Genomic DNA, 13,373 nt, shown 5'->3' on the forward strand with positions numbered 1-13,373 from the left:
TTGTGAAGTGAGAGAAGGGAAATTTTGAAAGAGAAGTTTGATCTTGATAGCAGCAAGATTATTTTTAAGAAAGAATATACATGAAATTTGAGGATATAAAAATTGATTCCTTTAGAGCCTGTGTATCCCTTGGAAAGTTATTATATACCAGGAGCACTTGACATCCTATTTAAAGACTAATTATTAGAAACTGTTGTGTCATTGAAATTTTCAGCTATGAATTACAAGATTCAGTAAACCAGTGAGAAGCCTTTCCCTTTTTTCTATGGATGGCAGAGTCCTTAATTGTTAAAGAGTAGTCAAAAGAAAACGTTAGATTTCAGTATATCAATGAGAATTTATTTAATCATGTGCTGTTATTTGTTAAAATGTTATCTAATTTCTACTCATTGATATATCTAAAATGGTGTTTTTTTTAGTCTGTAAGTTGATCAGTTGCTAAGAAATGATCCTTTTGGTTTATTTAAATAAGTTAAATTTTATTTTCTGTATGTCTGCTTCTACCTGCCATCTAGTTTTATATTATTTATCATGCTTTATTTTCTGTTTTTTTGTGTAATCATCTGTTTTTTGATTTGCACGATTAATTCAATTTTCAATTTTCATTTTTTCTCAGTGGTCTAGAAATTCAACATTCTTAATTGTTTTTCTAGAAGTTCTTTTTAAATTTTTAGCAAACATACTGTAACATATTTTCTTAATAATTTCAGAAATTATTATCTGTAACTTCCCCTTCCTGGAAAAGATAAAGACATTTAACATACTGTTGTTTACTTTCTACCTCCACCCATCCTCACCTCTGAAACTGCTGGGAATCATCTGGAATTTTTGTTTCCAAATTCTATTAATTTTTTATTGTCTTCAAATTATGCCGATTTGAATTTCAAATTTCTTTACATTATACCTATACATTATCAGCAATTATTTTTATTTTTAAAGGTTAATAAACAACAATCTCAACGATCTTTTGCAATTTTGCCTAAGAAAAAGGAGAGACAATACAAATAAACATAGAGAACAGAAAAGAAATTTAAGCACAGATATATAGAAGGTTAAACAAAAACCTTAGTAGATTAATAATACAGCTGGGTGCGGTGGCTCACACCTGTAATCCCAGCACTTTGGGAGGCCGAGGTGGGCAGATCTCTCGAGGCCAGGAGTTCAAGACCAGCCTGGCCAACATGGTGAAACCCCGTCTCTACTAAAAATACAAAAATTAGCCAGCTGTGGTGGCTTATGCCTCTAATCCCAGCCACTCGGGAGGCTGAGGCAGGAGAATCGCTTGAACCAAGAAGGGAGAGGTTTCAGTAAGCTGAGATTGTGCCATTGCACTCCAGCCTGGGCAACAAAGTGAGACTCCATCTCAAAAAGGAAAAAAAAAAGATTAATAATACGAACTACCTTTAGCAAATACACTTGAAAATCTAGATTAAATGGATGATTATCTGGGAAACTACATTTTCAATAAAAATGTAATTATCAAAATTGATACAGGAGATAGAAAACCCAATTAGATTAATGGCTATGAAAGAAATGGCTGATTTTTTTTGCTGGACTTTTCACCAGTCCTTAAGGGACAGTTTCTGAATTACATGAATTGTTGCAGAGCAAAGAAACTTATGGAAATCTTTACATTAATTTTATGAAGCTAATTTAATTTGATTTCAAGACTAGGTAAGTAAACACACAAAAAAGAAAACTATGCCTCAGTCTAATGAATCTACATACAAAGTTATTTTGCTAACAAAATATTAGCAAATTTAATTCAACAATGTATTAAAAGAGCAATATACCACCAATAAGTGGAGTCTGTTGTAGGAATGTAAGAGTGATTCAAACTGAGGCATTCAGTTAATGTAATTCAGTGTGTCACCCATAAATATACAATAATTTTAATAAATGATTAAACAAATATGTTCATCTTAATAATGTTGAAAAGTTATATGTTAAAATCAACATTCCTTAGGAAGCTGAGAACAAAATTAAACTGCTTTAATTTTATATCACAAATAAGCATTAAATAGGAACAAAAGAGTGCCTGCCATTACTGCAATGACAGCATTGTCTGGAGGTTGCACTAACGCCTTAAGAATTGAGGTATCAGTATTGAAAAGGAAGGGTCAGAATATTTATATGCATAATATAATTGTTCACCTAGAAAACCCAAGAGAATCAACTGGAAAGAGACTAGAACTACTGTTTATTAATGTAACAAGATAAAACATAAATGCTTAAAAGGCAATGGTCTGCCTGTGGGATAAGTAGAAAATAAAAAGAAAAAAAGATTTGTAGAAGTTACAAAAACTAACAACAAAACAAAAACTAGGAATACACTTTGTGAGAATTGAGACCTATGTGAAAAACCTGTCTTTACTAAAGCTAGAAGACCTTATCAATGAAGAGACATACCGCAATCCTGAATGTGAAGACAAAATGGAAATAAATGTATACATTAAGTACTGTGCTAGTAAAAATCTTCCATTTTTCTTGGTGTGCATATGGGGTGGGGAGGGGGATTTGACTTCCAAATTCATCTAAAATCCAATCCATGTGGTACTGGCACAGGAATAGTCAAAGAGGTCAGTGACACTGCAGCAGTGGCTATCAACCTTGGTTGTAGATTGAAATCATTTTGGAACTAAAAAAATACTACCCATTCTACTTTAATTCATGTGAGATGAGGTTCAGGTTTTGCTATATTTTAAGTGTTTTCAAAGGCAATTCTGATGGGTAGCCAAGGTTGTGAATTACTGAACTATAAAGACCAAGAAATGGCTTGTGCGTATATAGCATGATAAGTAAGAAAGCCTTTCAAATCAGCAGGTTATTGGGACAACTACTTTAGGGACAAAAATAAAGCTAGATTTCTTACTAACACTAATAGTAAGACAGAAATAAATTTCAGACAGACAAGAACAGTGATATACAATAAATACATAAAATTAAAGAAGAATAATACAATAAATTATATAATTAAAAAATAGAAAAAAATGGAATAAAACTTCTAGGAGGAAATCTAAGCTGCCCACAAAGATTTATGTATAAGGATATATGTATAATTGTAAGAAGTCTAATAATTTTAAAACACATGTGCAACAATGGAGTAATAACTTAGTTTTCTTTGCCAAAGTTTGATGCAGAACTATCTGCAGAAGAATCACCTAGAGCTTTGTTAAAAACAGATTACTTATTTTTTAAATGATTTCTTTGTATATCGTATGCCATTCTTCTCTACTAGAAAGTATATTCACCAACAAATATATTTCTACAAATATCAACTTTTAAATTGATCTTTTCACTTTCCTTAGGGTAGTTTTTAGTAAAGCTACATTCTTAATTTTTGTTTATCAATTTTAAAATTTATAGTTTATACCCTCTATGTCCACTTTATTAAGTTTTTCCCTAACTTGAGATTTCAAGGGTAGTTTTCCAATAATTCATCTGGAAAGCTTTTGCCTTTGATAACTATTTCATTAATTTATCAGAAATTGAGGTCGAAATATGGCGTTAGTTTGAAATATTTATTTCATTTAAATATTTTTGTATTTGCATACTTTAAAATGTGTTATTAAAACAAAAAATTAATAAACTAAAAGTAAATCTGCCATCTAGTCATGATTCCTGTTTTTCTCTGTCTCTGTTAAAAATTGTACTTTTAGGCCAGGTGTGGTAGCTCACTCCTGTAATCCTAGCACTTTGAGAGGCTAAGGTGGGTGGATCGCTTGAGGTCAGGAATTGGAGATTAGCCTGGGCAACATGGTGAAACCCCGTTTCTACTACAAATACAAACAAATTAGCCAGGCACGGTGGCATGCGCCTGTAGTCCCAGCTACTTGGGGGGATGAGGTGAGAGGGTCTCTTGAGCCCAAGAGGTCAAGGCTGCAGTGAGCCGAGATCACGCCATTGCACTCCAGCCTGGGTGACAAAGTGAGACCATGTCTTTAAAAAAAAAGTAAATAAATATATAAAATTTTACCTTTTTTTTTTTTTTTTTTTTTGAGACAGAGTCTCGCCTTGTCACCCAGGCTGGAGCACAACGGCGTGATCTCGGCTCACTGCAATCTGCCTCCTCAGTTCAAGCCATTCTCCCGCCTCAGCCTCCAGAGTAGCTGGGAATACTTGCCCAGCTAATTTATTTTATTTTATTTAATTAATTTATTTTGAGACAGAGTTTTGCTCTTGTTGCCTAAGCTGGAGTGTAATGGCACGATCTCGGCTCACTGCAGCTTCCACCTCTTGGGTTCAAGTGATTCTCCTGCCTCAGCCTCCCAAGTAGCTGGGATTGCAAGCACGTGCCACCACGCCCAGCTAAATTTTTGTATTTTTAGTAGAAACAGTTTCACCATGTTAGCTAGGCTGGTCTTGAACTCCCGACCTCAGGTGATCCGCCCACCTTGGCCTCCCAAAGTGTTGGGATTACAGGCATGAGCCAACGTGCCCAGCCTAAAAAAATTGTACATTTTTCTTCTAAAGGAGGCAAAAAATTAGTTCTTAGCTCTGTAGGTTATTATTTAATCTCATCATTTTCTTTGCAATATTATACCAATATTAAGACAGTATTGTACTCTTTAAGAGGGTAAGAAATTTAGAGGTGATTTTTTCCCGCTTAAACAAGAGTTAAAGACTATCATGATTTTTTGATGTGCCATTAAATGTGAGTTTCTTAGAAAAAGCTAAATTAGAGGCAAGTGATGTAATAAAGTAGCTGTGGAGTATGGCAACAGAGAAGGTATAGTTATTACCTTTTTAAATTTTTTTAACAGTCATGAAACAAATGGTTTTTAGCACACGTAGATGCTAATTTTAATATGCAAAAATTAAGGAATAAAATTGAATACATGTTGTGATTTATTCAGATATATGATTGACTGATTCTTCACATCATTAAGAATGTTCTGTCTTCAGGGGTCCTGCCAGAGCAAGAACCATGGCTTATTTTGGAGAAGGAAAAGGACCCATCCATGTGGATAATGTGAAGTGCACAGGAAATGAGAGGTCCTTGGCTGACTGTATCAAGCAAGATATTGGAAGACACAACTGCCGGCACAGTGAAGATGCAGGAGTTATTTGTGATTATTTTGGCAAGAAGGCCTCAGGTAACAGTAATAAAGGTAAGTCACCTTCTGGAGCCCTCAACAAGTCAAGGAATACTAATTCCCATTCCATTACTATAAGCAGTACTTTGATAACAGAAATTGAGTACAACAAGAACGTATACAGGCCCATGTCTTGTGCTGTTACTTAGATCCAGTAGTTCTTGGCAAACTTGCCTAGGTGGGGCTGACAGGTAGAACAAGGTTCAGGGGGAGGAGTGGATTTACAGGGCCTTGTAATCTCTGGGATCATCCCCTTTTCACTTTCGTAGCCATTTCTGTATTTCCTTTTTTGGATGTAATAAAGCTCTCATGCTTGTTGCTATCTTTGAAGATTCAGAATTGATATTTACTTCATAAAAAGGATAGAAATGAATTAAAGGCATTTCTAAAGTCTTACTAATATTTTAAACAAGGATATTTAAAAATGAATTTCAAAAAGAAAATGATCTTTTGTAGATTTTATTCTCTGAAATTTAAAAATTTAAGGAAAATGATAAGTAATCCTTTCGTATGATACAGTAATGTTTCATACTTTAAATGAATAGAGTTCTTGAAAGCTCTGTGTACATTTAATTTTTTTTTTCTTTTTTTTTTTTTGACACGGAATCTTGTTCTGTCACCCAGGCTGGAGTGCAGTGGCATGATCTCCACTCACTGCAACCTCCACCTCCCGGGTTCAAGCGATTCTCCTGCCTCAGCCTCCTGAGTAGCTGGGATTACAGGCGCCTGCCACCACGCTCAGCTAATTTTTGTATTTTTAGTAGAGATGGGGGTTTCACGTGTTGTCTAGGCTGGTCTAGAACTCCTGACCCCAGGTGATCCGCCCACCTCAACCTCCTGAAGTGCTGGGACTACAGGCGTGAGCCACCGCACCCGGCCTATTTAATTTTTATGAAACATTCTTTAAATGACTGAGAGAATGAGCTATTTTGGAGAAATTTGTGGTACATTTTATGAAAAGAACAGTCACCTCTTTATCTGGATTGAAAGTTTATAGTTCTGATACACTGGATTTTGTTAAAATCAGGTGCACCTATATTTGAGCATTCTCTTTTTCTAACACCTTTTAATAAATGAATTGGATGTTGTTAATATGATTCTTTGCTAAGGGGCTTCTGATTGTGAAAAGAACACTTACAATCCTTTTCACTTTATTTTCTATACATATATATTAAATATATATACATATTTTTATATATGAATGTGTTTGTACAGATATATGTATATATGCAAATAATTTGGCCAGCCCTTTCCCCTGAATACTGATTATAACTTAATTTGCTAAATTCCCTTTAATAATTTAAATTACCATTACAAATGGGATATAAGTGATTCTTTGAATTATGTGAAATTCCATAAGTAGTTGAAAAACATAAAAAATTCATTATTTATATGTTTGTTTTTAATGCCTTCCTAGAATTATAGCAATATTCTTTTTGATACCTTTCCATGGTTATGGCAATGCTACCATACTTCAAGTAAAAAGATTTCATCTTAGCCTAGCCAGATTACAGAATCTGGCATATTAACCAGTTTATTTTATGTTGATACTCAGGACCTGGTGACATATATAAGGTGATTCAAACTGAAGCCATTGGTTATTGGTCATCTGATGGGCTCCGTTTATAAATGAACTTCATTTTTCTTTTAAAAAATTTTAAATAATAGTGTATGACTTTAAATAGAGTTTATTTTCTTGCAGTCTGATTCTTTGCCCCAGAATGATGTAAACTTAAAATTTTGCTTGTTTTAAACATTACATCTCATTCCTTTTGTTGGCATCATATACATTGACCCAACTTGGAGCATTATTGGAAACTTATGTTTTTTCTAATATCTTACAATTTGCAGTGTCATCTAGAGGACTCATATTCTAAGAGATGAAGGTTAAAGTTTGACAGCATACCTCTGAGATCATTTGGCAAATTAATCATCTTGGTACACATTGTTGAACTTCTTTCTCCATCAAGAAATAACTATTGCTGATTCCCTATTGGGCTCCCTTCTACCTGGTTATTATGAGAGACCATTAGTGTTGATTAGGTCTTCCTGTTCTTGGCACAGTTCCCACCCTCCTCCTCTTAGATAGAAAAACAGTACATATCTATACTTTATACACATATATTTAACCAAAGAAACAAAGTACCGCTATATAAATTCACCTATTTTCTCAAATACTTTAAAAATTAGTCATACCTGTTGTATTTGCCTTTCTTTCATATACCGCCTTTTCATATATTTTTTATTTAATTCTTCTTTTTTGTATGTTCTTGACAGAAGTCTGTTACTTTGGGAGGTTTGCCTGTATACCCTTAACCATAGTTTACCACTTAAATTGGCTTAGCAAACCCTTTCCGTATGTTGACATGCTAAGTAAATGTAAATTCAGATCAGAATTCTAGCCTGGGAATGTGCTTTGCTCTTCTGAGTTACATTTTCATATGTGACTTAGAACAGTGTTGTGTGTGGAAAGTAAGTAATTTAGGCCATTACTGCCTTTGCAGTTCTCTTATTTTGTTTAATGTTCCATACATGTTGTTCCATACATTACACAAAATAGCAGCAGGAGATATAGGCACCTACCAGGATAAAGTACTGGACAGAGTCAAACCAGTCAGCAGCCCATGAACCCTCAGAGGTGAAGAATGGGAAACCTCATAATGTTTCTTGTCTACTTGCAAATTATTGTCATTTAGTCAAATGAGAAAACTATTTTTGTTACAAGAAAAATTTTAATTTGCAGAGAAAAGGCATTTTGACATGGAGGAGGAAGCATCAGTGGAGTATGTCACTTACCATCTTACCCCTCCGTCAGCAATGTGATAGTTTAATTAATGACCTATTTCTGCTTCAGAGTCCCTCTCATCTGTTTGTGGCTTGAGATTACTGCACCGTCGGCAGAAGCGGATCATTGGTGGGAAAAATTCTTTAAGGTAAAAGTTCCTCCAAAAGAGATTTTTTATATTACAGAATTATTTATATACATCGAATGTTACAAACTGGGGGATGTTCTGTTATATAAGGGACTTGTACTCATTTTATTTTCTAAACTAAATTCAGATTTCACTGATAATTTCACTGTCCTTTGACCTATGTTTACTTTGTATAGACCATGTTCTTATACCAGCCTGATTTAAGAGATTAGATGTGTTGCTGAAAAGTTATATGGCAGAAACAAAATAATTTAACAGGATACCTGGAAGTATGTATAACTACAAAGATTCATCTAATTTAGAATGTATTTGTTTCAGACTTGACTCAGTTTAATCTAAGTTTTTTGTTTGTAGAATTTACTAATGGAAAACTTTATTAAATACTTCTTTAGATTGCATAGGAGAGGTAGAGTGAGGAGAGAAATTGCACTTTAAATGATGAAATATAAAGAAGATAACTTGTTTCTAAGAGTGCCAGATAGGTGGGATCTATACAAATGCCTATAAGCAAATCTTCAGAGTTGCTGATGCCGGGCCTGCTCAGAGTTGTGGGGTCTGCTTCTCAAAGTAGGAAGGGATTGTATCCTGGAGTCCCTTTTGTTTTCCTTTTCCCCCACCTGCAAGGCATTAAAGTTATTGAAGCCATTGCTTTAACCAGTGCTTTCCTTTGCTTTTTTGCCTTTTACTGACATTGATGTGTAGCTCATTTTCTTCTTAGGGGTGGTTGGCCTTGGCAGGTTTCTCTCCGGCTGAAATCATCCCATGGAGATGGCAGGCTCCTCTGCGGGGCTACGCTCCTGAGTAGCTGCTGGGTTCTCACAGCAGCACACTGTTTCAAGAGGTATGTGTCCACCTTCCCAAACAGCCCAGTGTAGCTTCTATTCATCAGTTCTTCCAATCCCCTCATGCTGTACAGCACTCAAGGTATCAGAGCCAGGCTATGAGCCTTCGCTGCTCATGCCAGCAGCCCTGTAGAATGAGTGAGTGACAAAAGGAGCAAAGAGAGCCCTTAGAAAGCCACTTGCTACCTGGGTGTTAAAGCAAACTCTGGATTTAGGGAGAATAGAAGAAGAGGGGTTTATGGAGAGGAGGCAGCAATGTCAGTGCTCCCCACAAGAACATATCTGAGGCTGAAATGATATCTTTGTAGCGGTAGAAGAGACCTCGGATTATTTAGTTATAAATGATAAGGAGGGAATGCAGTTGTAGTGTTTTTGATCCTTTGAGTCTTGGTGTTTTGTACCTTTGAGAAAGGTTGCATCTGTTTCATTCTTGGTTTCCTATAGTTTAGTCCTGATTATTTCTTCTTGTCCCAAACATTTTATCAGTCCTTTCTGAAGTCTTCCTAGTTCAGAGGAGAGGTCATGCAGAGTCACCAGAGTCACAGAGCTCATGGTGGCAGATCCTGCAATAGAACCGGCTCTCCTTTCTCTTGTTTAGTGCTTTTTTGTGGGCCTTGGTTAATGGCCCTTTCCTCAGCATTAATTTTGGTATTTAAATATGTATACCAATGCTTGTCAAAATATTGATAATTATTAAAGCAATGTGTTGAGTACAGAGTTTCATTATAATATTTTAATTTTGTGTTTTGAACATTGTCACAATGAAGTTTTAAAAAAATGTGTACATTGTTGAAACATTTTTGCAAGCAGAAATTTTTCTGTTTTTTCTTATGTGGTATCATATGGTACATACCTTTACCTCATTATGTACTTGTAATCCATCCATGCAGATTTGTTCATTCACTTTAACTGCTGTATGAATTTTAACTGCTATTGAAAGACTGAACTAGTTTATTTATTCCCCTGTTGCTGCATAGTTAGCTGCTTTCCATTCTTTCACTGATAGAAAACAATGTTGCAATAAACAACCAGGTACAAGTCTCACTGGGTGTGTGCACGTGGGGACAATTTTCTTGGTCCTGGAATATGGATTCCCTTCAATTTTTCAAGCCTTACCAATTTATCCTTTGAAGAAATTGTGTCAGTTGATAACCCAGCAATGTGTAAGTTCCTGTTTCCTCACGACTCCACCTAAACCTGATACTATCAAAATTTAAAAATTTTGCCAATCAGAAAGTTTTGGGGTTTCTTTTTAATTGTATTTCCCTGACCAATGTCTTCCTCTTTCATGAATTCTTTGTTCATATACTTTGCCTGTTTTTGTATTGGGCTATTTGTCTATTTATAATTGATTTTTTAAACTTTTGGATATGTTTTGTGTGCTAAGTCTTTGTTGTTAGGTGTTACAAGTACTTTTTCCTAGTCTGGACCATGTCCTTTTACTTGTTTATGGTCTTTTTCTTACAAAACTATCTTAATATATTTAAAAGTGTCATCATTTTCTTAAAAGTTTTACAAAAGCTTTGTATTTCTTACTTAAAAAATATTTGCTTTGCCCCATTTGGTGAAGATATTCTCTTATTTTTTTTCCTAAAAATTACCTTTATAGTTTTGCTTTTAATATTTAGAAGTTTAATTTTTCCAGTTTATTTTTGTTTATAGTATATGGTATGAAGAAAGGACCTAATCTTATACTTTTCTTTATGGATAGTGTTTGTAGCATTTTTTATGAAATATTCTAGTCTTTACACACTAATTATGCTGTCATATGCCAAGTTCTCATATATCCTTGTTCCTAGGATCTCTGTTTTCTTCCATTTTTGTACTTCAGTAAATATTTGTGCAGTCATCTTCCACATTCAAGGTGCTGCAGAGAATATGTATTTTATTTATTTATTTATTATTATTATTATGTTTTGAGATGGACTCTCACTTTGTTTCCCCAGCTGGAGTGCAGTGACACGATCTTGGCTTACTGCAGCCTCCGCCCTGCCAGGTTTAAGGATTCTCCCGCCTCAGCCTCTTGAGTAGCTGGGATTACAGGTGTGTGTCACCAAGCCTGGCTAATTTTTGTATTTTTAATAGAGACGGGGTTTCACCATGTTGGCCAGGCTGTCTTGTACTCCTGACCTCAAATGATCCATCCGCCTTGCCTTCCCAGCCTGACCAAACCTGTATTTTACATCACAGTGGCCATTTGGGGATATAATTGAGCTTCAGAGTCCACCTGTTTACTAGTGGGTTTAACACATTCCTGTGTTACCTGAGTGGCATAAACAATAAAGATCATATTAATTCATTCACTTAACAAATAATTATTGAGCCTTAATGTTCTCAGGCACCTGCTATGTACTAGAGATATAGTGGAGAACAAGTCAGATAGAATCCTTGCTACTACGTAGTTATAGGAACTGAGAGGAAGGAGACGTTGACTTTGCTGATATGACCAGATAAAGTTTAGGGCACCATTTTTAAAGTGAGATATTTTTACCGCAATGTTAGATTCATTTAGCTTGTTAATAGTCCAGGTTCCTGAGCCCCTGCTCTAAATCTGCTGAATGTTTGGAGATGAGACCCAGGAGTTGCTTAGGTTGAGACCCACTTGCTTAGAGGAGAGATAGTTAAAGAATGATGATGGGGAAGATACGTGGAATTGACAGACGCTTATGTTTGTCGTGTTCAACATATTAATTGCTAAACTGATAAGGAACACTGATGGTAAATTGATTATATTTTTGGGTGCCAGAAGAAGGGGAGGGACAAGTAATATGTTGGAAGGTAGGATCATGATGGCAAAATATCTTTTTTTCATATATGGGAAGACCAATTTTTAAAAATTCCTTCAAAAAAAAAAAACCAGAATACATGTGCAGAACGTGCAGGTTTGTTACGTAAGTATACGCTTGTCATCGTGGTTTGCTGCACTTAATGACTGGTCCTCTAAGTTCCCTCTCCTCACCTGGCAAAATATCTTGATAGGCTGGTTCTAACAAGCAATATGGAATAAGGATGAAATAAAATGCTGCCTTTAGTTCCAGGAAATTTGGCTGAAATACAGCGCAAGTGAAAAACTCACTGGTTTTAGCGTCCTGCAACTTTAGTAAGACTCAGCAATACAATATGGTTGCCCATGCAATTAATTCAGTCTTGGGTAGCACTGATGAACGGTGTCCAGACAAAGCAGTGAAGAACCTTGCTGTTCTGTCTTTCTGTGCTCTGGCGACTGTCAGGGAGAAAAGCACTGTTTCCATCAAACAGAGAGAACTGTGCTCAGTTCTGTGTGCCACACGATGAGAAAAGGACATGGTGCTCTAAGAAGGGCAAGCAGAAAGGAAAGATTGTGTGGGTTTGGATTAGATTTGTTGGCTTTTGAAGATACCACAAATGTTAAAGGGAGGTAAGATAATTTTTGTTTTAACACAAAAAAGAGTTTTCTGTTGTTTATTTTTTATTTCTTTGACACGAGGACAGTTCAAAGATGGAATGGGCTATATGTGGGAGGAAAAGTGAGTTCTGTTAAGGAGTCTGTTTAAGCAGAGAGAGGTTAGGTTCATGTGAAGGTAGAGGCTGGTGGTAGATAAGATGTAGTGTTTAGAGTACTGTGGTGAGAAAGCAAAAGCTATGTTTGAAGGATGGCAATTATTACCTGGAATACAGGATCTGGGATTTGTTAGTGAGCTTAGAAGAGAGAGACGAGAATGGCCTGGGATGCCAGGGTTATGGATTTCTCTTTGATTTACTAGGCAGTGGGAAACCACTAAAGTGTTGAGCCTTGAAAGATGATCAAGGAAGAGTTTTAGGAGATGAGTCATTTGGAGATTTATGGCATCTATCTGAGGGGGTAAGGCAAAGTTATTAATCTAGGGGGGGTCTGTGAATGGGCTTGACATTATATTAAAAAAATCTTTGTATATGTTTGTACTTACATGCCTTTTTCTGGCAAATTGTCTGCGTTACCAAATGATTTAAGTAGGAACTGGAGGGACTGTGAGGAAGGGACCTAATTTTATACTTTTATACTAGAGGGAGACCAGTTATAAGATTATTGTAATAATAGAAATAGGTGAAAAGGAAAGGAGGGAGTGAAGGTAGAGAGGCTGTTAGAAATCAGTAGAGCCTGGTACAATACAACAGAAGGAGACTTGGATCTGGCCACCAAGACCAGGGTTACAATTCTAGCTCTTCCAATTGTTAATTGTTTAACTTTGCAGAAATTATTTAACCTCTTGGAGTCTCGGGTTACTTCATTTTACCTCTGTAAAATGATGATAATAATGTTCCACAGTGAGAAACAAATGATCTGCAAAGTATGTGAAAGTATTTTATAAACTGTAAAATTCAAAACAAACATTGGCTATTTTTATGTTGGAGTTTAAAGGCAAGAATTGAAGACTGTATTGGTGAAAGCAGGGAACTGAGGATGATTTTATTTCACTTACTAATGGAGAAGAATAAGGTATAAAACTGCAAAGAACTTGAAGAAGCCTATTTTGGGGCTTTGA

The 13,373-nt window shown here is 35.6% G+C and overlaps 1 protein-coding gene across 1 annotated transcript in view; it reads left to right on the forward strand.

The window, feature by feature from the left end:
• The window catches only part of PRSS12 (serine protease 12), a 74,459-nt gene that overhangs the window by 50,604 nt on the left and 10,482 nt on the right, over positions 1-13,373 (forward strand). The window contains exons 9-11 of the mRNA XM_030815755.1: positions 4,906-5,111; positions 7,951-8,029; positions 8,748-8,870. Of these exons, the coding sequence (XP_030671615.1) occupies positions 4,906-5,111; positions 7,951-8,029; positions 8,748-8,870 (408 nt within the window). The remainder of the gene's footprint in view (positions 1-4,905; positions 5,112-7,950; positions 8,030-8,747; positions 8,871-13,373) is intronic.

Source organism: Nomascus leucogenys, chromosome 7b (assembly GCF_006542625.1).
Source record: "Nomascus leucogenys isolate Asia chromosome 7b, Asia_NLE_v1, whole genome shotgun sequence".
NCBI lineage: Eukaryota > Metazoa > Chordata > Mammalia > Primates > Hylobatidae > Nomascus > Nomascus leucogenys.